The sequence below is a fragment of the Saccopteryx leptura genome, chromosome 3, assembly GCF_036850995.1.
Source record: "Saccopteryx leptura isolate mSacLep1 chromosome 3, mSacLep1_pri_phased_curated, whole genome shotgun sequence".
NCBI classification, from domain to species: Eukaryota; Metazoa; Chordata; class Mammalia; order Chiroptera; family Emballonuridae; genus Saccopteryx; species Saccopteryx leptura.
In genome coordinates this window covers 120,489,008-120,512,949 of record NC_089505.1, presented here as the reverse complement: position 1 = coordinate 120,512,949, position 23,942 = coordinate 120,489,008, and the positions used below count along the sequence as shown (strand labels likewise).

The 23,942-nt window shown below is 46.8% G+C and overlaps 2 protein-coding genes across 2 annotated transcripts; both read right to left on the bottom strand.

Moving 5' to 3' along the window:
* NSUN4 (NOP2/Sun RNA methyltransferase 4) lies at positions 1 to 22,054 on the bottom strand. Its single transcript, XM_066376172.1, has 6 exons — positions 21,939 to 22,054; positions 17,382 to 17,716; positions 10,534 to 10,688; positions 4,286 to 4,446; positions 1,703 to 1,827; positions 1 to 1,103 (listed from the first exon to the last, which is right to left on the bottom strand). The coding sequence occupies exons 1-6, from the start codon at positions 22,029 to 22,031 to the stop codon at positions 827 to 829; spliced, it is 1,146 nt and encodes a 381-aa protein (XP_066232269.1). The 5' UTR covers positions 22,032 to 22,054; the 3' UTR covers positions 1 to 826.
* LOC136397272 (sperm head and tail associated protein-like) lies at positions 19,001 to 21,687 on the bottom strand. Its single transcript, XM_066371813.1, is given in 3 exon segments — positions 19,001 to 21,426; positions 21,429 to 21,495; positions 21,628 to 21,687. Coding segments are annotated over 3 exon segments (2,553 nt in total).
* Positions 22,055 to 23,942: the final 1,888 nt, after the last annotated feature.

The window sequence follows — 23,942 nt, the reverse complement described above, 5'->3', positions numbered from 1 at the left end:
CCCATTTCCAACTTCAGAAAAATACAAAAAAATAAATAAATAAAAAATAATAATTTTTAAAAAAGGAAAAGAAACAAGAGTATCACAGCCCTGAGGCAGAGCAGCTTCACCAGCCACAACTGATCAGCACTGCTGTTGACAGCAGGAGGAATAGCTGGAATTACTCAGCTCAGGAGAGCTTTCTGAATGAAAGTAAGCAGATTATTATGTGTTGGCTTAACATTTCTAGTTACTTATTCTTTAAATTAGATCATAGGCCATATGAGGAAATAGGTAGCATTGTTTGGGCCCACCAGCTGCTCAAGACTGATCATGCAGAACTCACCTCAAGTGTAAGAGGAGCCCTATAACCAAAGGCCTGTACCCAGGCTGAGGTTCTGACCATAGGGCACCTGGGAGCTACTGCTCAGTAGTAGCTGATACAAACAGAACTAATATGAGGCCCCCAGCAACAGCCTTAACATTATGGAGTTTGAACAATTTTATTGGCTAAATGCTTCTTCCAAAGTTTACTGCTTAAAGTGTAGGTCTGCTCACTGGCTCCTCCTTCTAAGCTTCCAATGGAGCAGGAACCTTTAGTACAGGCTTAGCGATGGGAAGTGGGTGGTGGGGTGTAATAAGTGAGTTAGAAACCTGCTGACGTTCTACAATTGGACGGCAGGACAGAAAACCTCCTTCTTCCGATTACTAAAAACTATCAATAGAAGGACTTGAACAGGATGGTGACAGGACCCAGAGTGCACTCTGCCACTGGTCTCAGTTTCTGGTGCCTCCATAGGAGGATACCCTTTGTCTTCCTATACCAGGCTTTAGGAACGTGGTGATGCTATGTCAGCCTACACATTTTGCAGAAGTACATAGGCCCAAAATTGGCTGTGAGGTTTGGGACTACAAGCTCCCCAACCTGGCAGGATGAGAAAAAAGAGAATGTGTCCATGAAAAGCTTTCGGAAATGGGTCAGGTCTTCCACCTGAACTTTGATGCTATATTGATTGGCCAGGAGCTCGATGGCGCCTTGTACCACATACTCGTTCTGTAGGTGTGAGAGTGAGCAGGTGGAATAGACAACGTGGCCTCCTGGTTTGGTGGCAAGGAGTCCAGCCCTGAAACCAGAAAGAGATGGAAACAGTAACTAGTGAGCTTCTCAGAAGCAGAAGGGCAACAAAAGGAGCTGGAAGCAGGGATAGAGGTGTCTACTGTGGGATGGGTAGCTGTGTTAGACAGCCTCGGAAGTCCCTTCCACAATGAAAAGTCCTTCTCAAGGCAGACAGAGAACAACTCAACTTTACTGCACAGGCTCTCCTCTAGAAGCAAATGATCCCCTGAGCACCAGCTCTAGTTATGTACCAAACCCTGATGCTGGCTAAGGATTGAGTCCTTACCCCTGCCCTAAAGAACCTTGACCTCAGCAACTATTTTTCAAACTTGTGCTGCTTACTTACCAGTACTGGGACTAGCATGGAAGTAAGTGAACAAAAGTGAATCTGTGCAGCCCACCCTGCTATGCATGTCCTACCACATAGGGTTTGTATGTTCCAGAGACCCATCCCATGATGTCTGTCTCCTCCAGGAAGATCCAGCCAGACAGCCCTTCTACAGGTGATGGTCCTGGCAAGAGCTTCCAGTCCCCAGTCCTCCGGATGACCAGACCCCCAGAGCACTCTGGCACAAAGTCCTGAGTTTTTGTAAATCTATCACTCACGCAAGAAGCTGCACTTGCAGCATAGGTAACATCTGCCGTTCCTTCTTCCTTGACCGCTGAAAAATGTTGTTCTCCTCCTCATGAAGGGAGTGGCGGTCTGTGGTACAGGGCACATCCACCAGCACCTGCCCAGAAGTGTTAAGGGTAAATTATTAAAGCTCTTCATAGGTTCCTCTTCCTTAGGCCAGGGCTATTTTAGGCCCCAGACCTGGGGGTTTTGCAGAGAGCTCCCTCTGCCCATCCTTCCATTGCAGAGTACCTGACAAAGCTTCTCATTTTGACCTAGTAGACAACTGTGAAATGAGTAGGAAAGTAGTATGTTTAGTTATACTCATGGCTTGTCAAAAAACCAAAATCAACACAAAATAACAATAAGTAAATAATTGATATCAACCTAGGAAGAAGTCTTTAGCAGTTCAGAGCCCTGTGATACATAAACAGGTTAGGCTGATGGCAGAGGTCATGCGCTCTCCACTGTGTTCTGCTGCCTCCACATCAGAAAAGCTGAATAACAGGTTCCTACACAGGTAGGAAGCAGGTCTCTCACAACAATCCAAGATTCTATAAGCCTTAGTCTTTCTTTTAGTTTCTTAGAGTGACTGAGGCAGGACAATGAGCACAGATTAATGAGTCAGATGACAACACAGAAACATATCTATATATTTTTTATATCTTAGAAGTATATGATTTCAATAAATATTTTTAGAATGTGCCAATTAAAAGAAAATATAAATGATTTTAAAATATAAAATTATTTTCTAAATCATTCATTATAACAGAATGTAATTAGCCTGACCAGGCAGTGGCGCAGTAGATGGAACATCCCCCCAGGTTTGAAACTCTGAGGTTGCGGGCTTGAGCACAGGCTCATCTAGCTTGAGCACGGGTTCACCAGCTTGAGTGGAGTGCAGGGTCACTGGCTTGAGCGTGGCATCATAGACATGACCCCATGGTCACTGGCTTGAGCACAAGGTCGCTGGCTTGAGCAAGGGGTCACTGGCTTGGTGGGAGCCCCCCAGTCAAGGCACATATGAGAAAGCAATCAATGAACAACTAAGGTGTCGCAGTGAAGAACTGATGCTTCTCATCTCTCCCCCTTCCTGTCTCTTTCTCTCTCTTTTGCAAAAAAAAAAAAAAAAAGCAAATTAGATGCTATCGGTTTGGCAAAAAACAAAAAGTCTGACATCAATGGTGGCAAGATATGAGGAAATGATACTTTTCATTAGCAAGACTAAAACTGATTTAACCTCCACAGAGTGATTTAGTAAACATCTTAAATGCATATAACTGTTATCTAGCAATTATACTTCAAAAATAAAACTGAAAAGGACTGAATCTCAGAATACTTTATTAAGTAAAATAAATACTAAGTTCAGAATAGTGAGTGTAATATACTACCATTCCTATTTTTAAAAAAATACACACACATTTATTTTTGTATACATACAAAGAATATGTTTCAAGAATACAGAAGAAAATATAAACAATGATCATCTATAGAGAGAGGAGGCAGGTGGCCATGAGACAGGAGTAAAAGGGAAATGTACTTTTCACTGGATACCCTTTTCCACCTTCTGATTTTTGCACCATGTGCTGTATTTTTTATTTATTTTGTATTTTTGTATTTTTCTGAAGCTGGAAACGGGGAGGCAGTCAGACAGAATCCCGCATGTGCCTGACCGGGATCCACCCAGCATGCCCACCAGGGGGCGATGCTCTGCCTATCTGGGGCGTCGCTCTGTTGCATCCAGAGCCATTCTAGCGCCTGAGGCAGAGGCCACAGAGCCATCCTCAGCGCCCGGGCCATCTTTTGCTCCAATGGAGCCTGGGCTGCGGGAGGGGAAGAGAGAGACAGAGAGGAAGGAGAGGGGGATGGGTGGAGAAGCAGATGGGTGCTTCTCCTGTGTGCCCTGGCTGGGAATCGAACCCGGGACTCCTGCACACCAGGCCGACGCTCTACCACTGAGCCAACCGGCCAGGGCCCCATGTGCTATATTAATATTCAAAAATAAATAAAATGAGCTTATTCACACTTATTTTATTTATTTATTTATTTTTATTTTTTTTTTTTTTAAGTTTTACTTATTTTTTTTTTTTAGAGAGGAGAGGGAGAGACAGAGAGAGAGAAGGTGGGGGGAGGAGCTGGAAGCATCAACTCCCATATGTGCCTTGACCAGGCAAGCCCAGGGTTTTGAACCGGCAACCTCAGCATTTCCAGGTCGACGCTTTATCCACTGCACCACCACAGGTCAGGCTATTCACACTTATTTTAATGAGGGTTTCTGAGCAACCAAGTGAGCTGAGAAATAAAATAAACCTAATTAACATTTTTTATACTCAGTCAGATTCAAACTCTTTTCTGCTGCTGTCTCTCTAGAAAATAGTAGTAGCTAGTCATCTAGGTTGAACTGACAATTCTGCAGATGATTGTTTTCTACAAATCCCTATGGAGAGCTGGCCAGGTCCAGAAACAGCCCTGCATGCTCAAACATGTAGGGCTCAATCCTACTGCCCCACAGCCTGGAGTCGAGATGAGGAGGTCAGATTTGGCTGGCTGGATGTTCCAAGTCAGGAATCACTTACCCGGTCATAGGTGTCTCCCTCCAGTTCTCCCCACTTCCTGCCATCCAGTGATGTGACTCGAACTCGACTCTTATCCCTGATCTCTTGAGGTAGATAGCTGTGAAGGACCTTCTGAAGTCTGCCTGTTCGGGAAGTGGAGAGATCATTGGCAGCAAGATTGCCTGTGGGAACATAAATTTGAGAATTGTTTTTTTACTTCTGTAAAAAATGCCATTGAAATCTTGATAGGGATTGTACAGAATCTATAGATGGCTTTGGGCAGTACAGACATTTTATGCCTGTGGGAACAAAGAAACTGAAGAGGCCATGACTTAACAAAAGATCCCACAAGCAATGGTGCTACAGCCAACAAAAAATAGGTTGCAAAAGAAAGAAGGCACCCAAGTCCCTGCGACTATAGTCTCCATACCAGCCCTGGACTGTTTATATTCCAGCTTCTCCTGTGTGAGAGAAATAAACTTTTCTTCTTTAAGCCAGTTAATTGAGTTTTCTATTGTATATGATCAAACCTAATTCTAATTGATTCACCATCTATCTTTTTCCCTTTTATAACAGACACAAGTTCAAGAAATATCTCACTTTGCTCTTGATTGTACAACAAGAAAAAAATATTACTGCAAGCCTGATAATAAATGTTGATACCTGGCCTCAGAGGCAAGCTGTGAAATGGAGGTGGGAAGTGCAATCAAGAACTAAAGAATGCACACCTTATCTAATGGGAACTACCATAAACCAGTTTAGTGTTCCCACAAAGAAATATGGTCCCAGTATTTGAGGACACTCAAGGAAGTAAAAATTGGATTCTCTGTTCAAAAGAAATTTGAAGTTAGATATGAACGGAGAGCCTGACCAGGTGGTGGCGCAGAGGATAGAGCGTCAGACTGGGATGCGGAGGACCCAGGTTCAAGACCCCGAGGTCGCCAGCTTGAGTGCGGGCTCATCTGGTTTGAGCAAAAGCTCACCAGCTTGGACCCAAGGTCGCTGGCTCCAGCAAGGGGTTACTTGGTCTGCTGAAGGCCCATGGTCGAGGCACATATGAGAAAGCAATCAATGAACAACTAAAGTGTCACAACAAAAAACTGATGATTGATGCTTCTCATCGCTCTCCATTCCTGTCTGTCTGTCCCTATCTATCCCTCTCTCTGACTCTCTCTCTGTCCCTGTAAAAAATAAAAAATATATAGAGATATGAACGGAGAACAGAAAAGCTAGGTCCAGTTCTGGCTCTCCCTTCAGTTTATGTAAAAGATATAAGTTATTTAATCTCTCCAGGGTTCAATTTCCCTGTCCATAAATTATGAGAGGTGGACTAGGTAAATTCTAAGTTCCCTTTTTGCACTGAAATTCCTATCTCCCTGGAATCAAGAGGTCATTGAGATGAGGGTAAGATGGTGGTAATTCAGCACATTTTTTTTTTCTTTTCCACAGAGACAGAGAGTCAGAGAGAGGGATAGACAGGGACGGAGAGAGGTGAAAAGCATCAATCATCAGTTTTTCGTTGTCGTTGCAACACCTTAGTTGTTCATTGATTGCTTTCTCATATGTGCCTTGACCGCGGGCCTTCAGCAGACCGAGGAACCCCTTGCTCGAGCCAGCAACCTTGGGTTCAAGCTGGTGAGCTTTCGCTCAAGCTGGCGACCTCGGGGTCTTGAACCCGGGTCTTCCGCATCCCAGTCCGACACTCTATCCACTGCGCCACCGCCCGGTCAGGCTAATTCAGCACATTTTAAAAGAGCAACTCTCGTCCTGGACCAACAGTTAAGTTGGTTAGAGCAGTGTACTGATATGCAAAGGTGGCAACTTCGATCACTGGTCAGGGCACATACAAGAACAGATTGAGGCTTCTGTTTCTCTTTCTCCTTCTCTCTCTTTCTCTCTCTCTAAAAATCAATTTTAAAAAAAGAGCAACTCTCAAGTACTTCTCTGTGGCCCTTCTTGCTCCTCTTAGTTCAAGCTACTCCTCTTCCAAGTAACCCTACTTCTTTCATCCCTCTTCTGATGGATTCCCACTTCACTCAGTAAGATCAGCACAGCCCAACACACAGGCTGGGCTCTCTTGCACTGGACACATTATGCCATATCAACATCTTTTCTCCTCTCCCTCTGGACTTCCAAAAGACTGAGATCAAATGTGGTACCTCTTCAGAATCATCCATGGGCCCTGCCATGAGGCTGAAAGCTAACTCAAACTGTACAAGTTGTCTGATGAGAACTAGAAAAGAAGGGTGCAGGCCTGCCTTGGCTGGTAGCTCAGTTAGTGCATCATCCCAACATGCCAAGGTTGCAGGTTCTACCCTCAGTCAGGGCACATATAAGAGACAACCAGTGAATGCATAAAACAGTGGAGCACAAATGGATGTTTCTCATTCTCTTTCTCTCTCTCTCTCTCTCACTTTAGCCTGATCAGGCAATATTTTTTTAACAGAGAGAGAATCAGAGAGAGAGATAGACAGGGACAGACAGACAAGAACGGAGAGATGAGAAGCATCAATTATTAGTTTTTCGTTGCACATTGCAACACCTTAGTTGTTCAGTGATTGCTTTTTCATATGGGCCTTGACAGTGGGCCTTCAGCAGAAAATAACCCCTTGTTTGAGCCAGCGACCTTGGGTCCAAGCTGGTGAGCTTTGCTCAAACCAGATGAGCCTGTGCTCAAGCTGGCGACCTCGGGGTCTCAAACCTGGGTCCTCGGTATCCTAGTCCAAGGCTCTATCTACTGCACCACCGCCTGGTCAGGCCAATATTTTTTTTCTTAAGTAAAAAAATAAAAATAAAGAAGTGTCCAGGCCCAACAAAAAGGCTAGGATATATTATAAGAGAAGCCTTTCTGAGCAGTGCCAGGGTGAGTGAACATCAGCCCCGCCTAACCAGGCAGTGGCACAGTGGAGAGAGCATCAGCCTGGGATGCTAAGGACCCAGATTTGAATCCCTGAGGTTGCTGGCTTGAGTGTGGGATCATAGACATCACACTATGGTCGCTGGCTTGAACGCAAGGTTGCTCCTTGAGCAAGGGGCCACTGGCTCGGCTGGAACAACTAAAGTGCTATAACTATGAGTTCATGTGTCTCATCTCGCTTTCTTCCTCTCTGTCTGTCCCTGTCCATGTGTGTCTGTCTCTCGAAAAAAAAAATAAGGAAGCCCTGGCCGGTTGGCTCAGTGGTAGAGCGTCGGCCTGGCATGCAGGAGTCCCGGGTTCAATTCCCAGCCAGGGGACACAGGAGAAGCGCCCATCTGCTTCTCCACCCCTCCCCCTCTCCTTCCTCCCTGTCTGTCTCTTCCCCTCCCGCAGCCGAGGCTCCATTGGAGCAAAGTTGACCCGGACACTGAGGATGGCTCCATGGCCTCTGCCTCAGGTGCTAGAATGGCTCTGGTCGCAGCCTGACCTGTGGTGGCTCAGTGGATAAAGCGTGGACTTGGAAATGCTGAGGTCGCGGGTTCGAAACCCTGGGCTTGCCAAGTCAAGGCACATATGGGAGTTGATGCTTCCAGCTCCTCCCCACCTTCTCTCTCTGTCTCTCTCTCTCCTCTCTCTCTCCCTCTCTGTCTCTCTCTCCCTTTCTCCTCTCTAAAAAAAAAATGAATAAATACAATTTAAAAAAAAAAATTTTTTTTAAATAAAACCTGATTTAAAAAAAAAAAAAAAAAAAAAAAAAAAAGCTTAGCCCTGGTCGGTTGGCTCAGCGGTAGAGCGTCGGCCTAGCGTGCGGAGGACCCGGGTTCGATTCCCGGCCAGGGCACACAGGAGAAGCGCCCATTTGCTTCTCCACCCCTCCGCCGCGCTTTCCCTCTCTGTCTCTCTCTTCCCCTCCCGCAGCCAAGGCTCCATTGGAGCAAAGATGGCCCGGGCGCTGGGGATGGCTCTGTGGCCTCTGCCCTAGGCACTAGAATGGCTCTGGTCGCAACATGGCGACGCCCAGGATGGGCAGAGCATCGCCCCCTGGAGGGCAGAGCGTTGCCCCTGGTGGGCGTGCCGGGTGGATCCCGGTCGGGTGCATGCGGGAGTCTGTCTGACTGCCTTCCCGTTTCCAACTTCAGAAAAATCAAAAAAAAAAAGAAAGAAAAAAATAAAAGGAAAATCACAGCCCCCTTGTGGGTATTTGTCAGGTCCTTAGGAAAAAATACTGCCTATTTTAAGGCAGACTGTAGGCCAGTAGATGGCTGAAGTGAACAGTTACAGTGTACAACGCCCAGGCTAGGCTATGATACTAAAGTGATAAGACTTGAGCCTATACCCAATATATATTCTTTTTTTTTTTTTTTTTCTTTTCTGAAGCTAGAAACGGGGAGAGACAGTCAGACAGACTCCCGCATGCGCCCGACCGAGATCCACCCGGCACGCCCACCAGGGGCGATGCTCTGCCCACCAGGGGGCGATGCTCTGCCCCTCCAGGGGTCGCTCTGCCGCAACCAGAGCTACTCCAGCGCCTGGGGCAGAGGCCAAGGAGCCATCCCCAGCGCCCAGGCCATCTTTGCTCCAATGGAGCCTTGGCTGCGGGAGGGGAAGAGAGAGACAGAGAGGAAGGAGGGGAGGGGGGTGGAGAAGCAAATGGGCGCTTCTCCTATGTGCCCTGGCCAGGAATCAAACCCGGGTCCCCCGCACGCCAGGCCGACGCTCTACCGCTGAGCCAACCGGCCAGGGCCCCAATATATATTCTTGAAGAAGAAGACGCATACCCAGTAAAGGCCTGATGCAAAGCTAATAATGTGCTAACAGCCTGATCAGTGGTGGCACAGTGGATAGAGCATCAACCTGAGACACTGAAGTCCCAAGTTTGAAACCCCGAAGTTGCTGGCTTGAGTGCAGGTTCACCAGCTTGAGCGTGGGGTCGCTGGCTTGAGCCCAAAGTTCACTGGCTTGAAGCTCAAGTTTGCTGGCTTGAGCCCAAGGTCACTAGCTTGAGAAAGGGGTCACTGGCTCAGCCTGAGCCCCCCCCCAGTCAAGGCACGCATGCGAAGCTATCAATGAACAACTAAAATGATGCAACTACAAGCTGATGCTTCTCATTTCTCTCCCTTCCTCTCTTTTTTTTTTTTTTTTTTTTCTTTTTTTTTTTTTTCATTTTTCTGAAGCTGGAAACAGGGAGAGACAGTCAGACAGACTCCCGCATGCGCCCGACCGGGATCCACCTGGCACGCCCACCATGGGGCGACGCTCTGCCCACCAGGGGGCGATGCTCTGCCCATCCTGGGCGTCGCCATGTTGCGACCAGAGCCAGTCTAGCGCCTGAGGCAGAGGCCACAGAGCCATCCCCAGCGCCCGGGCCATCTTTGCTCCAATGGAGCCTTGGCTGCGGGAGGGGAAGAGAGAGACAGAGAGGAAAGCGCGGCGGAGGGGTGGAGAAGCAAATGGGCGCTTCTCCTGTGTGCCCTGGCCGGGAATCGAACCCGGGTCCTCCGCACGCTAGGCCGATGTTCTACCGCTGAGCCAACCGGCCAGGGCCCTCTCTTTTTTTAAAAAAAAAAGATAATTTTAAACAGGGATGCTTAATAAATAAATAAATAATAAATAAATAAATAATGTGCTGGCAGTTGTAAGGGTGATGCCCATGATTGTACACATAGGAGACAGATGCTTCACCTCTCAACTGGCCAGTAAAGGTCATGAGGGAAGACTTCCAAGAGGTGGCGCACTTGAGCTGAGACTTGAAAGTTAAAAGGGTGTAGACAGGCCAACTGGGATCGGCTAGAAGTATTCTAGAGAGAAAACATAACAAGAACAAAAGGGGAGACTAATTTGGGCAACAGAGAGAGTAGCAGGATATAGCTGAAGCACATAAAGCCAGGAGAAGCACCCCATTAAATTAAATTTCTAAATTAAAAAAAAAAAAGAAAAAAGCTGTTCAGTTGGAATAAATAAAGTAAGCAAGCCAGGGAAGAATAACACATAAAGCTATAAAGGGTCGCCGCAGCCACATCTTTTTGCTTTAGCTGGCAGGCTAAGGAAATAGAACTTAGTCTTAGAGACAAAGTAAGTAAACAGGTGCAAAGGGGTGAAAGTATCACATGGTAGATTGACCAGGTTGCTACTTTAATCTGCCTTCAGAGACCTTGCTCTGCTCAGCAATCTCCCTTGACCAGCTGGACATAGAAATAGAGGAAATAATCACCAACAGAAAAAATACACCAACTTAGCAAGCAAGCACTATCCCTATTCTGACCTTAGGACCAGAGAGCCCATTATGTTCAGTGTACGTGACTGGGTGAGGTAGGGAGCCCTCCCTGCCCAAGACACCAGCCCTCTGACTTACGGCAACAGCCAGTCTGAAGCAATGCCAGTGTCTTTCCCCCAGGGGCTGCACATAGGTCAAGCACTGTGTCCCCAGGCTGCAGGCCAAGGGCCAGGACAGGTAGCAAGGAGGCAGCATCCATCAGGTAGTAGTCCATGACACCCAGGCCACCAACCCTAGAAGAGAAAAGAGCACCCTACCATCAAATTCCAAGTCAGAAGACACATTGGGAGTCAAAGTTACCAAGTCCATGCCCTCAGGGGCTACTGAGCCCTACTCAGCAAAACTCATTTGTCAGACTCAGCAAAACTCATTTGTCAGACCCATCCTCACTTATTTACTCACTCACCAATCACAACAGACCAGAGTAATCCTTTTAAAACAGACCAATTCACTCTAATTGGTCTAATCACCAGGTCCACTTGCCATTCCTTAATAAAGCCATGTCTGCCCCTGTTTTAGGCTTTTTTGTTGCTGTACCTTCTGCCTGCAACACTCTTCCCTCAAATATCCCTTTGTTCCCTCATTTCTTCAGGTCTCTCTCCTCACAAGTCTCCTCGTCAGAGAGGCGCTGGCAATTCCCTAACTACTCTATCTAAAAATAGAAGCCACCTATTCCCATCACCTTCTACATCTCTATTTTGCATTATTTTTCATTTTTCTTTGAAGCTTACTATTCACTTTATATGTGTAGATGTGTGTGTTTCCCCTCTATCTCTCCCTATTAGAATGAGGCTACGGAATTTGCTTATTTTGTTCATCGTAATATCCCCAACACCTGAAACAGTGCCTGGTATATAGTAGGTACCCAGTTTTATTGGGTGCCACACTGAGATACAAAGTGTTTTGTGGGTTCAGAGAAGAGGGCCATCAATTGTGCCTGTCAGAGACCTGAGTTAGGCCTGATAAAGTAACAGGCCTGCATCAGGTAAAAAACAAAGAAAAATGGATGCAAGGAGACTTGACTTGGGGTAGCAAACACACAATACAATATACAGATGTATTATAGAATTGTACACCTGAAACCTACATAATTTTATTAATAAATGTCACCCCAATAAATTCACTAAAAAAGTAAAAAACAAACAAACATAATACAAAAACATAAAGAAAAAAGGAAGAGAAGCAGAAGAAAAAAGAAAAAGCAAAAGAACAGAAGCATGCAAATTCATAGCTTTTTTCAGAAGTGATAACCTGGTATGGCAGAAATACAAAGCGCATGAGACTGAGGTTGGAAAGCAGATAGAGGCCAGGTTGAAAAAGGTCTTGGTAAGGAGTTTGGGCCTGTAGGCAGACACCAAAAGTTTAAGAAAAAGGATGTGCTCTGATCATCAGCTAAATGGGCTAGAAAGAACAAATTAGAGATATTAGTGAGAAGACTGTTACAAGAGTCCAAGTGAGAGGTGACAAGGCGTGAAGAGGTAGCAATGGTGGAAGTAGAGAGAGAGGGACTACAGACAACAACCTAATGGTCACAGATCTCCTTATTCCCAGGCCAGTTGTCATAAGAGCAACTTGTAGTACAGCCATTCCCCATTCCCCTGAGACACAGCTCAGCATGGACAACTATTGGGGACAGACTCAAGGAGACAGAAACCTTATCCTTGCTGCCCTGACCGGAAGGCCGTGGGAGAAATATATGACAAGACATAAGACATAGCACCCCTGAGGGTTAGTTACAAGAGCTACAATTCCAAGTCATGAAGCTGTGATACTTCCAGCATTCAGAAATGGGCTCAGGCTATGATGGGATATAATCAAAGTCAAATCATGCTTGGACATCTGTGAAACTGTTTGCCCCATAATTCACAAAGGAGAATGAGAAGAAAACTAAAATAATTGAGAAAAGCATAGAATTGCTATCACACCAGCACAGGCCCACAAAACCCATTCGTCTCAAGTTCCTTCCTTTAGGAAATGTACTCCCTTACCTTTTAGTTCACAATTTTGAAAATCTGCTAAAAGCTACAGTGGCTTTCAAAAAAAAAACCACAACACAACTTTTCAGACAATTTCAGCAGGTTCCTGGGCTCCCTGAATACATCCTAGAACTCCTGAGAGGTTTAGATCCCCTTGATTTACAAGACAAGAAATAAAGTCCCAAACCTATAGGGTTTGCTTCCCCAACTACTCCCAAGAGGTCCTCTCCAAGTAGCAGCCAAGTACCCTCAGGCCATTTAGGAAACTACATGGTTCTTACTTACTCCATGGTTCTGCCTAAAGCCAATGCCTCCAAATTGGTCTCCAAACCTACTTCAATCTATTCTCCCATCTCCACAGTGACTAAAATGATCATGCTACAGTGGAGGTATCATACTAGGTATTTAACACGCATCATTTCATTTAATCCTCACCACAACCCTATGAGGCAGGAGAACCTGAATTTCAGAACCAGTCTGTCTGGATAAATCCAGCCTAGTTGCTCATTAGTTGTGTGACCTCCAGCAACCTACTCATCTTCTCTGTGCCTCAGTATCCTCATCTGTAAAAACAGTACCCACCAGATAGGATTACTGTAAGGGTTAAAGAAATTAAGTCAAATGCTTAGAATGGTAGCTGGCACATTGGGAGTTAAAGTGTCAGCTATTACTACCCATTATCCAGGTAAGGAAAGCAAGGCCCACTTATTCATTGATTCATTGTCATATGTCTAATAAGTGATGAAGGCAGGATCTAAATCTAGGTTTTCTTGACTCCAAAGCCCATGCTATCACCACTGTGCATTATTGCCTTTCCCTTGCTCAGAAACCCATTCTAATCGTTTTCCAAAACAGATCATAGTGATTTACAGCAGTATGTACTAAAGGGCACAGGTATGAAGCCATCCAGCCCTAGCAATTCTAGCTTTTTTTTTTTTTTTTTCATTTACTGATTTTACAAAGAGAAAAAAGGAGGGAAAGAGAGGGAGAGGGAGGAAGGAAGGGAGAGAAGGAGAGAGGGAAGGAGGGAGCAAAAGAGGGAGGAAGGGTTAATTCTGGTATGTGCCCTGACCAGGAAACCCGCAACCTTGGCATATTGGGACAATGCCCTAAGCAACTAAGCTACCCGGCCAGGGCTCCAGCTATTTTTAAGGAACCCAGGGCCACCAGAAAAATCCCCTTTCCCAAAATTACAAGTCCTTGAAATTCAAGATTCCCACGTATGGTCCCCATATACCTTTCCAGCCTCTTAAGTATACAGCATTCCTTCAAGCTGGGTACTAGGACTATTGTAAAAGCCTCCTAATTTATATCACTATTTCTAGCCTTATCCCTCACTAATCTGTTTTCCACACAGCAACAACAATATTTTATTTTTTATTTGTTGATTTTGAAAGGGAGAGAAACATCGATTTGTTGTTGATTTGTTGTTCCACTCATCCATGTATTGGTTAATTCTTCTATGTGCCCCAACCAGGGATTGAACCCATACCTTACTGTATCGGGATGATGCTCTAACCAACTGAGCTACCCATCCAGGGCCCAGACTATTTTAAAAATTCAAATCTGGTCATATCATTCCCCAGCTTAAAACATTTCATGGTTCCCTCTTACCCTTAAAGAAAAAGGTCAAAAGGCCAAATAGCTTATAATACCTTTATAATCTGGATCCTGCCTGCTTCTGTAGCTTTTTATTTAGCCTCTTACTCCCATGCCATCCCCATGCCACCCCCATGCCACAAGCTTTAATTCCAGTTTTCAGATCTTAGCTTAAATTTCACGTCCCCAGAAAAGGCTGGGTAGTATCTCCTGATTAGAAAATGTCTCCGCATCTTGCACTTTTTTTCATAGTACTTATCAAAATCATAAATAGGGTTTTTTTTTGTTTTTGTTTTTTGTTTTGACAGAAACAGAGAAAGAGACAGAGAGAGGGACAGACAGGAACAGACAGAATGAAAGGGAGAAAGATGAGAAGCATCAATTCTTCATTGCATCTCCTTAGTTGTTCATTGATTGCTTTCTCATATGTGCCTTGACCGGGAGGCTCCAGCAGAGCGAGTGACCCCTTGCTCACGCCAACGACCTCACCTGGGTCTTCTGTGTCCCAGTCCGACACTCTATCCACTGTGCCACAGCCTGGTTAGGTCATAAATAATTTTTCTTGTGAGAGAGACAGAGAGAGTCAGAGAGAGGGACAAATAGGAACAGACAGACAGGAAGGGAGAGAGATGAGAAACATCAATTCTTTGTTGCAGTTCCTTAGTTGTTCATTGATTGATTTTTCATACGTTCCTTGACCAGGGGGCTACAGCAGACCGAGTAACACCTTGCTCAAGCCAGTGACCTTGGGTTCAAGCTGGTGAGCTTTGCTCAAACCAGATGAGCCCGTGCTCAAACTGGCAACCTTGGGGTCTCAAACCTGGGTCCTCTGCATCCAGTCTGACACTCTATCCACTGCGCCGCCTGGTCAGGCCATAAATAGATTTTTAATAGCTGTCTTCCTCACCAGACTTATAAGCTCCATGAGGGCTTGTGCACCTATAAACCAGGCACGTAAGAACGCCTGGCAAGCTTGACCAGGCGGTGGCGCAGTGGATAGAGCATCGGACTGGGATGCAGAGGACCCAGGTTCAAGACCCCGAGGTCGCCAGCTTGAGCGCGGGCTCATCTGGTTTGAGCAAAAGCCCACCAGCTTGAACACAAGGTGGCTGGCTCCAGCAAGGGGTTACTCAGTCTGCTGAAGGCCCATGGTCAAGGCACATATGAGAAAGCAATCAATGAACAACTAAGTTGTCACAACAAAAAACTGATGATTGATGCTTCTCATCCCTTTCTCTCTGTCTCTGTCTCTGTAAAAAAAAAAAAAAAAAAAAAAAAAATGCCTAGCATTTGGTATACAATAAAAATATGTTGCATGAATATCAATCCTTCAAAGATCAATTCCATACTCTTTTTTCATTCAACTTCATATACATGTGAGCATTGGATCAGACCAGAAGTTTCCTTTCTTTTTCCTAGTCTTTTTTTTTAAATTTTTTTTAAATTTTTATTTATTCATTTTAGAGAGGAGAGAGAGAAGAGAGAGAGAGACAGAGAGAGAGAAGGGGGAGGAGCTGGAAGCATCAACTCCCATATGTGCCTTGACCAGGCAAGCCCAGGGTTTCGAACCGGCAACTTCAGCATTTCCAGGTCGACGCTTTTCCACTGTGCCACCACAGGTCAGGCTCTTTTTCCTAGTCTTGAACTAACTGTGCACCTAGACAAGCCCCATTTCCTAGACAAGTCCCACTTCTTTTTTGGTACCATGAGGTTACTTGTCCTAGTCACTTTGATGGGTGGTTATGAGGGGAAAATGAAAAAGCAGTTGTAGCCCGACCAGGTGGTGGTGCAGTGGCTAGAACGTCGGACTGGGATGCGGAAGGACCCAGGTTCAAGACCTCGAGGTCGCCAGCTTAAGCGCAGGCTCATCTGGTTTGAGCAAAGCTCACCAGCTTGGACTCAAGGTCGCTAGCTCCAGCAAGGGGTTACTCTGTCTGCTGAAGGCCCGCGGTCAAGACACATATGAGAAAGCAATCAATGAACAACTAAGGTGTCGCAATGCACAATGAGAAACTGATGATTGATGCTTCTCATCTCTTTGTTCCTGTCTGTCTGTTCCTGTCTATCCCTCTCTCTGACTCTCTCTCTGTCTCTGTAAAAAATAAATAAAAATAAAATAAAATAAAACAAAAAAGCAGTTGTAAATAACACATTTTAACGAGAGGGTGTAGTAAAAGCTCAATTAGGACATGGCTGTTTTCTTATTCATTTTAGAGAGGAGAGGGAGAGACAGAGGAGAGACAGAATGGGGGGAGGAGCTGGAAGCATCAACTCCCATATGTGCCTTGACCAGGCAAGCCCAGGGTTTCGAACCGGCGACCTCAGCACTTCTGGGTTGACGCTTTATCCACTGCGCCACCACAGGTCAGGCTTGGCTGTTTTCTAAAGAATGCAGTAGATTCATGTAGGTTCAAAGTCCAGGTTCTAACCTGACCTGTGGTGGTGCAGTGGATAAAGCATCAACCTGAACACTGAGATCGCAGGTTCGAAACCCCGAGCTTGCCTGGTCAAGGCACATATGGGAGTTGATGCTTCCTGCTCCTCCTCCCTTCTCTCTTTCTCTCCTCCCTCTCTTTCTCGCTCTCCTCTTTCTAAAAATAAATAAATAAAATCTTTTTAAAAAATACAGGAAGCAACTACTGCAAGTAGATGCTTCCCACTAAAGTACAGGTTCTAGTCTAAATACTAGCTGTACCACTTACTAAGGGACCTAAAGCAAATAAGAACCTTAACTTCTCTGCACTTCAGTTTCCTCAAATGTAAAGAGGAACAATAATATTATCTCTGAGGGATGTTAACAAAGGATATAACAGTCCCTGGCCGGTTGGCTCAGTGGTAGAGCGTCGGCCTGGCGTGCAGAAGTCCCGGGTTCGATTCCCGGCCAGGGCACACAGGAGAGGCGCCCATCTGCTTCTCCACCCCTCCCCCTCTCCTTCCTCTCTGTCTCTCTCTTCCCCTCCCGCAGCCGAGGCTCCATTGGAGCAAAGTTTGCCCGGGCGCTGAGGATGGCTCTGTGGCCTCTGCCTCAGGTGCTAGAATGGCTCTGATAGCAGCAGAGCAACGCCCCAGAAGGGCAGAGCATCGCCCCCTGGTAGGCGTGCTGGGTGGATCCCGGTCGGGCGCATGCGGGAGTCTGTCTGACTGCCTCCCCGTTTACAACTTCAGAAAAATACTAAAAAGAAAAAAGGAGATAACATACATACAGCACTGAGAAAAATGGCTAATATGTATAAACATTCAGTAAATATTAGTAATATCATGATCTTTATTAAAGAAGGCAAGTGCTGGGTCTCTTCCTGTCTACTTCCAGCAGACACTCAGGACAGCCCCAGCCATGGCTCCAGATCCTACCTGGCAGGAGGGAAACGGCTGACATCCCCTCTGGTGAAAGTGAAGCATCGAAGATTTGGACTGCAGACCCAGGAAGCTGGGGATGGGGCTGCTACTTGGCCACTCAGTTCCCCATGGGAGTGGGCTTTATTCACAAAGTCCCTGGCATGCAGCTGCTCCAGCTCATCACTCACATGATCGCAGGCAGCAAAGTTATTGACCAGTGCACCATACTTCTGCTCTGACAGAAGACTGACCCGGATTGATGGCCAAAGATCCCCAAACTGCACACTGTAGGTCATGTCAAAATTCTGCAGAGCCAGTCGAGTGGCAGGAAATTTGGGCTCTGTAGAAGCCTAAAGGGGAAAGAACAGGCTATTGGTCTTCCAGTCTTATGTCTATTCCCTACTGCCTGACCCCACCAATACCTCAGATCTCTAGAGCTAACATGGATTCATTCAGTTAGTACCCACTCCTGCCTCTGGACCCTGCTTCTGCCTGCCAGAGAAGTGTGGGAAAGAAAAGGAGTGAGGAGCTGGTCTTTCTTTCTCAGGTTTGTAAGAGAAAAGAAGCTGTAACTCTCACAACAGCATGTGGGGGGCACTCCTTGAGGCCTTGTAGTAAAAGGAAGTTAAAAGAATGGAAACTGAGAAGAGGACTCTTCAGGAAAATCTACACAAGGTTGGAAGGAACTATAGAGTCCTTAGGGGAAGCTTCAGGCTTAAAAACAAAAGACCTAGCACCTGACCAGGTGGTGGCGCAGTGAATAGAGCACTGGCCTGGGATGCGGAGGACCCAGGTTCGAGACCCCGAGGTCACCAGCTTGACTGCGGGCTCATCTGGTTTGAGCAAAGCTCACCAGCTTGGACCCAAGCTCACTGGCTTGAGCAAGGGGTTACTCAGTCTGCTGTAGCCCCACAGTCAAGGCACATATGAGAAAGCAATCAATGAACAACTAAGGTGTCACAACGAAAAACTGATGATTGATGCTTCTCATCTCTCTCCATTCCTGTCTGTCTGTCCCTATCTATCAGTCTGCTGTAGCCTCACGGTCAAGGCACATATGAGAAAGCAATCAATGAACAACTAAGGTGTCACAACGAAAAACTAATGATTGATGCTTCTCATCTCTCTCCATTCCTGTCTGTCTGTCCCTATCTATCCCTCTCTCTGACTCTCTGTCTCCGTAAAAACAAAATAAATAAAAAAGATCTATTCTCTCTGAACAGTCCTTCCATTTTCTAAAGTACTTTCATGTCTCCTAGCTCATATGAGCACCAGAACAGATAATTCAATGGGATAGAAAAAGAATCAATCTACATTTGATGGAGACACCATAATGCAATCACAGGGTGGAGGGTCATGATGGGAGTATTTCCAGACCCCAGAAAAGTAGGAAAAGGAGAGCTCACAGAAACCTTGAAGTACAAACCAAAATGAGGACTTCTAGAATGACTGCTATGGGGCTAGCAGAAAGGGACGTCAGGCTTGAAGAGCATAAAAATAGATTAAAAGGAAAATAAAGACCTCAGATGAGGGGTCCATAAGTTGGTCCTGATTGCCACGGCTGGGACACTTACTATGGCTGGCAGTCCTGTTCCTGTCTACGAATTTTGCTATGGCCTGTATTTCTGCTTTGGTCAAACTCTTGCTCCGGCCCTCATTTCTGCTTCCGGCGGGGGACTCTTGCTCTGATCACGACTCTCGCCATGGTGGGGTCTCTTGCTCCGGCTCCTGTTATGGTGGGGGCTCTTGCTCTTGCCCTGCCGTTTGTCATGATGGGGACTCTTGTTTGAGCTCTGACTTTCACTATGGAGGGCACTCTCGCTTGGGCCCTGGCTCTTGCTATTTTGGGGGTTCTCACTCTGTCCCTCATTTATGCTGTGTTGGGGGCTACTGCTCCGGCTCTGACTTCTGCTAAGATGAAGATTCTGGCTTTTACTCCGACCTCTGCTAGAATGGCGGGGACTCTCACACTGGCTCTGACTTCTGCTTTGGTGGGTATTCTCGTTCTGGCTGTCACTACTCTCGCATTCACTGATAACAATAGCTGAACTACAGCCGGGATTAGTGCTATAGTTGGAACTCATGGATGAAGGCAACGGACAGCTGTAGGGTATCTGAGGCGGCTCTTTGTGAGAGCCTTGAGAAGCCATAGAGTAGGCATGGAGACCACAGGGCCTAGTATCAAAGTGCCCCCGGGGTCGGGGAGCAATGGGTAAACTTTGAGGGTTAAAAGGTGTTCTCGAAGGAATAAAAGAATAGATGTGGGTAGAACATGGAGGTCCTACAGGCTGACGATGGGGTTGGGGTCGGCCTCTGGGAACACCATAGGTGCCACAAGGGGGCACTGTGGCCTGGTTATGACACTGAGGAGGACCTGTGGAACCAGAGAGTGGGCAAGGACCAGGGATGGGGGGTCCATGGGGATGCTTCTGAACGCAAGGAAGGTGGCGGGGAAGGGAAGTGCGGATAAGAGTTTTGAAGGTTCTAGGGACCAGAGTAGGTAAGATAGTCCCTTGGGGAAGTTTTTTGGGGCAGGAATTTGAACAAGGTGTGATGGATCTCACCACACAAGAAGGACCAGGGCGACCAGAAGGGCAAGGGGGAGGTAGAGGAGAGGTGCTAACGTTAGGGGGTTTGGGTTGGTCAGGAGTGTTCTGGGTAGGGATGACCAGGGAGCAACATCTGTGGGGAGCACATGGCTGTTTTAACTCTGGGGACTTGGGGGACTTCACTTGGGGGCAAACTGGGATAAGGAGAGGGGGTTCATTATAGCTTCTATGGGGAGGTGACTGAGGTGGAGCTATAAACTGATTGCCCAGGGGTGAAGGGATAGAGAAGGCAGGGTAAGGGCAGTAAGAGGTTTCTGGCAGCCAGAAAGGTGGTTTCTGGGAACAGAGGGGACCAGGAGTCGTGGTACCAGAAAAGAGGTAAGAACCCCCATCAGTCTCGCAGGAGAAAATGGACTCAAAGCCAGAATTCTTGGGAGCCTGGGACTGGGGTGAACAAGAAGAACCAATAATCCCAGGAGGTAAACAGATAAGACAATAAGGGCTCCCAGGGGCAGACACGTGGGCCTCTGGGGGAAGATGGGAACAGTGGTGCAAGCCCTCCTGAGGTAAGCTAGGATAGCCAGGCACGTTTGCCCAAGAAGAAAATGGAGAGCCACAATAATTTTTCCCACAGGGTGGGTCAAGTTGTGGTTTAGGTCCACAGGAGTCTGGAGGCTTAAGACAGCCTTGGTAAAACCGACTAGTAGGTGGGGAAGATGCTGAGGAAAGAGAAGGATCATTACAACCTCTCCCTAAGGACCGGGAAGGGTACAGAGAGGGGATCTGTGAGATCTCCAAAACCTTTTGCGCAGGGGGTGGGGAAATTATAGGTCTAGATTCCATAGACCTGTGAGCAAGGGGAGGTGAAATCATGGAGCAAGTTTCCAAAGGGACATGAGTGAGGGGAGGAGAGGCCACAGGGCTTGTTACCAGGGCTGAAGGGTATTCAACAGAGTTACAAAAGTAAGAGTTCTGGTGAGTGTAAGGGCTTTGGGGACAGGGACGTGGTGTTCTCGGGGGACTCATCAAGCTGCAGTTAGGGCTCTGTGCATGGAGAGGGGGTGACCCCAGACGTCTTAACGGGTCAAAACAAGGGCTCAAAGGGGGTGAATCCAAACGGACACGCTCACGGCAGGACTGCCTCCCGAGAAGTGGAGAACAGGGTTCAAAAGAACATTTCACCCGGCGCAGGGGACGTTTTGGGGACGGAGAGCGGGGCGGTGGGGGCGAGGAGGAAATCGGTTGGGGTAGAGAACCCTGCGTGCGGGTTTTGGAAGAAATTCCAGGGCTATAGGTGAGGCCAGAGAAAGGACCTCTGGAGAACTGAGGAGAACCCAGAGGATGAGGGGAGTTGGTGCACCTTTCGCCCGGGTTTGGGAAAGGACCTGAGGTATGGGCAGGGTGGTTGCTGTAACCTTTCCTGGGCGCCAAAAGTAACTTGAGGGTGAGGAAGGGGTTGAATCTTTTCCCGCAGGATGCCGGAGACCCAGGAAGGAAAGGGAAGTCGCTCATTTTCCAAGGGGTGCGGTTGGCCGCCTTGTAAGTTCTACAAGGAAATGTATAAGGAAATGAGAAAAGGTCTTGGGGGAAGGGAAGGGGACAGGGTAGGAAAGAGGGGGAAAGAAGGGAAAAGGGAGGGAGGGAAGTGGAAGGGGTAGTGGGAGTCAAGGGGAAGTTCACCACCGCCTGGGAACAGGAGGCGATGACGTAACTGGAAGAATGAGGGCGGAGATGATGATGTAACTTAGAGAGGCGGAGTCAGGAGGCTGCATACGTAACAAGAAGCAGAGTTGAAGACTTGTGGCGAAATAAAAGAGTGGACCGAGGCGATGACGATTCGAATGTGAGAGGGAGGAGCCTGCTGACGCCCCCTGAGGGGCGGGGAAAAGAGACCAAAAACTTTCCAGAAGGGCGGGGCTAGCGAAACTGAATGGAGCGCGAAGTGGAAGGGCCGGAGTTTTCCGAGAGGCGGCCGCTAGAGGCCACTGTCACTGTTCCTCCCGGCCCCCCGGCTGGACCTTACCCATTTCTTCTTATGTCGGTGTCTCCGCGGGACCCTTGAGAAGTCCGCTCGCTTCAGCAAGTGCCGAACACCTCTCCACACCAGCGCCGCCATATCAGCGTGTTCCGCCGGATAATTCCGACCGGAACAACAACGCGAGACTCGTGGGTTCCGGAGAGGTGGTGCGCCCACTCTGGACCAAAAGGGGAGGGATTTACAGCTGCCTTTTTTGGAGCGCCGCTTGCCTTTATATCTCAGGTGCAAACCCTGCCACTCCAGGGTTCTTTTGAGGATACTGGAAAAAAGCAACCATTTGCAGAAAATGGTGATCCCCCTGAATGTTTGGAGAATTGAGAGAGACATTGTAAAGCTCCCTACCCCAGTTGGGGGACTCAGGAAGGACTGCGCTGGCGATTGAGTGCCTAACGAGTTAGGTAGGCAAAAAAAAAGGGCCGGGCAAGGCCTCCCAGGCAAAAAAAAGTTGCATGAAGAAAGATCCTAAGGTAGAGAAAAACGAGCCTAGAAGACTTGTAGGCAAAGATGGATTTATAGTTAATGAAAGCATAAGTTTCTAGACCTGTCATTTGCACTGCCTTTTTCAAGGCCCTGTACCTAAAGTTGTATTATTTTTCTTAAAGAGGACCTCCCAAATAGTGTAAACTTTGGGCTGCACAAAACTTGACTCCGCCATAGGGAAAATGACTTCACCATAGGGAGCCAATGGAGAGGAGCGGCATGATTACATATGTTTTGAAAGTGACCATCTGACAGTCAATGATGGGAGTAGATGGAGAGATCAGATGAGAGATGATTGTCTGGATTAGTGTGGTGGCAGTGAAGAGGGAGAGAAGGGGATAGATCCCACTTATAATTAAAAGAGAGAAATTACAGGACTTGCTGACTGGCCCAGTGTAAAATAGTACACATTACACCACCAGTCAATAGCTGTTCTCTTACTCTGCTTTTATTCTTATAAATTATTACCAGCTAATGTGTATTTATTTCCTATAGCCTGCAAAGTAATAATATTCAAAAGGTGGAAAGCATGCACCTCTATGTTCATTGCAGCATTATTTACAATAACCAAGATTTGCCCAAGTGTTCATCAGTAGATGAGTGGATTAAAAAGCTGTGGCCCTGATAGGATGGCTCAGATCGTTAGAGCCTCTCAAAGTGCAGAGGTTGCCAGTTCAATTCCAGGTCAAGGCACATATAGGACTAGATTGATGTTCCTGTCTCTCTCTCTCTCTCTTTCTCTAAAGCAGGGGTCCCCAAACTACGGCCCGCGGGCCGCATGCGGCCCCCTGAGGCCATTTATCCGGCCCCCGCCGCACTTCTGGAAGAAGCACCTCTTTCATTGGTGGTCAGTGAGAAGAGCATATTGACCATCTCATTAGCCAAAAGCAAACCCATAGTTCCCATTGAAATACTGGTCAGTTTGTTGATTTAAATTTACTTGTTCTTTATTTTAAATATTGTATTTGTTCCCGTTTTGTTTTTTTACTTTAAAATAAGATATGTGCAGTGTGCATAGGGATTTGTTCATAGTTTCTTTTATAGTCCAGCCCTCCAACGGTCTGAGGGACAGTGAACTGGCCCCCTGTGTAAAAAGTTTGGGGACCCCTGCTCTAAAGTCAATAAAATAAACATTAAAAAAAGCTTTGGTATATTTACACAATGGAATACTACTCAGTCATAATTAAAAAAAAAAAAAAAAGGAAATCTTACCCTTTGCAATAGCATGGATGAACCTGGAGAGCATTATGCTAGGCGAAATAAGCCATTCAGACCTGTGGTGATGCAGTGGATAAAGCGTCAACCTGGAATGCTAAGGTCGCTGGTTCAAAACTCTGGGATTGCCGGGTCAAGGCACATACAAGAAGCAGCTACTATGAGTTGCTTCTCCCCGCTTTCTTTCTCTCTCTAAAGAAAAAAGAAATATACAGCCTGACCAGGCAGTGGCGCAGAGGATAAAGCATCAAACTGGGATGCTGAGGACCCAGGTTCGAGACCCCAAGGTTGCCA